Source organism: Epinephelus moara, chromosome 1 (assembly GCF_006386435.1).
Source record: "Epinephelus moara isolate mb chromosome 1, YSFRI_EMoa_1.0, whole genome shotgun sequence".
Classification (NCBI taxonomy): Eukaryota; Metazoa; Chordata; class Actinopteri; order Perciformes; family Serranidae; genus Epinephelus; species Epinephelus moara.
The window spans coordinates 5,288,308-5,290,807 of record NC_065506.1 but is presented as its reverse complement, the minus strand read 5'-3'; the positions used below and the strand labels follow the sequence as shown (position 1 = coordinate 5,290,807).

Genomic DNA, 2,500 nt, shown 5'->3' with positions numbered 1-2,500 from the left:
GTCTTCAGTTGACCGATTACAGGGTCAAGTGTTGGGATAGGAGCAATGAATTAATAATCCGCTCTAAAACCAACAGAATCACTGGAAGGCTGGTGTATATTTTATTAAATCACAAGTGTGAATGCAAACAGTGTTGGGTAGCTCTTTCAACACAGAGCTGTAAAACAAAAAGAAACCTTAACAGAAAAGGTCAGCAATACATTTTCACACTTTTTGTTTTCCTGGAAAATTTAAATTTTTTTGGACAACACTATAAATTGATCATATTTTTAAATAAGTTCCTGTGTTGGTAATTCTGATCTGTATTCTACAACATACTGTTTTTACAGGCTTATTTATTGCACATAATCCTAATTTAGTAATCTTTATAAAAGTAGCTAGTTGTGTGTTTTTGTTACAACATTTTATTAATTCATGTGTTTTGTACTCATACATTTCCAACCCATAGTCTCCATAATGTTTAATCCACACCCCCACAACTGTTTCCATGACATTGTGTTGCGATTTTTTTTAAATCCTTTTTGCCACACTAGTGGTGGTGTGTAAAGATAACAATGCTATTTAATCCATTTTTTTCAAAGCTTGTAGGGTGACAATGAAATTTGCAGTGGATGCTCACAAACTCCAGAGGATGAATTTGGGGTTTTCTTCAGTGGTCTAATAGCCAAAAATTACTTCCTATGTCTTTTCCTAACCTCTTTTCCTTGACCTCAGTGGGAAACGTCATGAGGTCAAAGAAAGATGTGAAGGAATTTTCAACTTGAATAATTCGTTCATCAAGATCTGATGTGTGATTTGTGTTTCCTTCATTTTGTTGAGCATTGCATATCGAGTAGTTATTTTCTTTTTTTACCTTATTGCTGTAATCACAAAGTAAAGTAAAGTAAATAAAGTCTTAAATTGCTTCTTATATTACTATCTGAATATGATCTGATGAACATATGAACATAATGTCCGCTGTCTTCCTGCAGGTGATCTTGTGTCTCGAGCGATGCACCACATGCAGCGTCTGCGCAGCTCGAGCCCTTCCATCAGCCCCACTCCCTTAGCCAATCAGCTCTCAGTATCCTGGGCTGCAGACGCCCTCCGTACACTCTACTACTTCCTGTCCAGCCCACAGATGGAGTCACTGGAAAATCCCAACCTAGAGCCGCCGACCATGACACTGAGCAGAGAGAGGTGTGTGTGTGTGTGTGTGTGTGTGTGTGTGTGTTCCACATTAATAAATCTCTTCATCTTCATCATTCTGAGCTTGTACCTAAATTACTGTAACAACAGCAGACCGTAAGCTAGTTCCAGCCTTTGTTTGCTTTTTCCACCGAAATCTTATTTTTAGTTTTTATTGAACAACTAATGTGAAAATGGCTAAAGCAGGCCGCCAATCTTCTTCACTGTGATGTCATTTGTTTTGTCATTTGTTGCAAATTGTTGAAAATAGCCACATGTACACAGACAGCATCTTAATCCTCCTCCAGGCCATTCCTGCTCCTCCCTCCTCTCATGGAGTGGATCAGAGTCGCTGTGGTGCATGCTGAACATCGCCGCAGCCTATTGGTGGACAGCGATGATGTCAGACAGACAGCCAGGCAGCTCCTCCCAGGACTGGACTGTGAGCCCAGACAGCTAAAGTAAGAAGCCAGTGAGCACGCACCTGCATGTTTGAAGACACTAATTATTGCCTTTGTGGCGTGACCCTAGAGAGGCTGTTGTAAATGTTGAGGTAAATTATTTTATGAATTTGGCAAATCCTGTTACGCTGATTAGATTATTAATAGACTGATGGGTCTGATTCAAACAGGGAAGGAGCAGCCTCCTGAATCCGGAACCAGATGAATGTTTCTGTCTCTGTGTCTCTGCAGGTCGGAGTGCTGTTTCCAGTCATTTAAATGTTTGGATGCAGAAGCTGCTTCAGCCAAGTTCCAGCTGGATTTGGGCTTCAGGATGCTCTCATGTGGCCGAGCAGATTTGATCCATCAGGCCACACAGCTCCTGGGAGATGAGGGGCTTAACACCATGGACGACCAGGTAAGGGAGTGACTGCTCACAATGTAAATGTATCACTCAGGTAAAATAGCAGCATGCAATACAAGTAGCAGGTTCTGCACAAGTGATAATGTTGTGATTCAGACTATTTAAGACAGTTATTGTGATTAGTTATAGTATGGATTATACCTTGGTTCACATTTTATCAAACATTTGTACCCTCTTGTCACTCTAACTGTCTATTACATTTAAACTGATAAAACTAACAATTTATTACTTTAAAGCTGCCAATAAGGAGCTGTGAGGTGCAGGATCGTTGGCCAAATGTTTGTTGTAAGGGAGGCACCATGTTTTTTAAGGTCACAGTTATCTTCTGCTAATCCACCACCATCTAAGTGTTGGTATTCACAGGACCACAGATGGTTTATCATTTGGTAAAATCATCACTGGACAATTTAAAGGCTTTTTCCTCTGCATGCTCTTTGTCTTCAAACAAAGAGGGCTATGCGACACCCAT

At 40.4% G+C, this 2,500-nt stretch overlaps 1 protein-coding gene across 1 annotated transcript in view; it reads left to right on the top strand.

Moving 5' to 3' along the window:
• Positions 1-2,500, top strand: part of LOC126406966 (ankyrin repeat and BTB/POZ domain-containing protein 2-like) — a 49,481-nt gene that overhangs the window by 23,030 nt on the left and 23,951 nt on the right. The window contains exons 3-5 of the mRNA XM_050071629.1: positions 972-1,179; positions 1,476-1,628; positions 1,860-2,025. Coding sequence (XP_049927586.1) covers positions 972-1,179; positions 1,476-1,628; positions 1,860-2,025 — 527 coding nt within the window. The remainder of the gene's footprint in view (positions 1-971; positions 1,180-1,475; positions 1,629-1,859; positions 2,026-2,500) is intronic.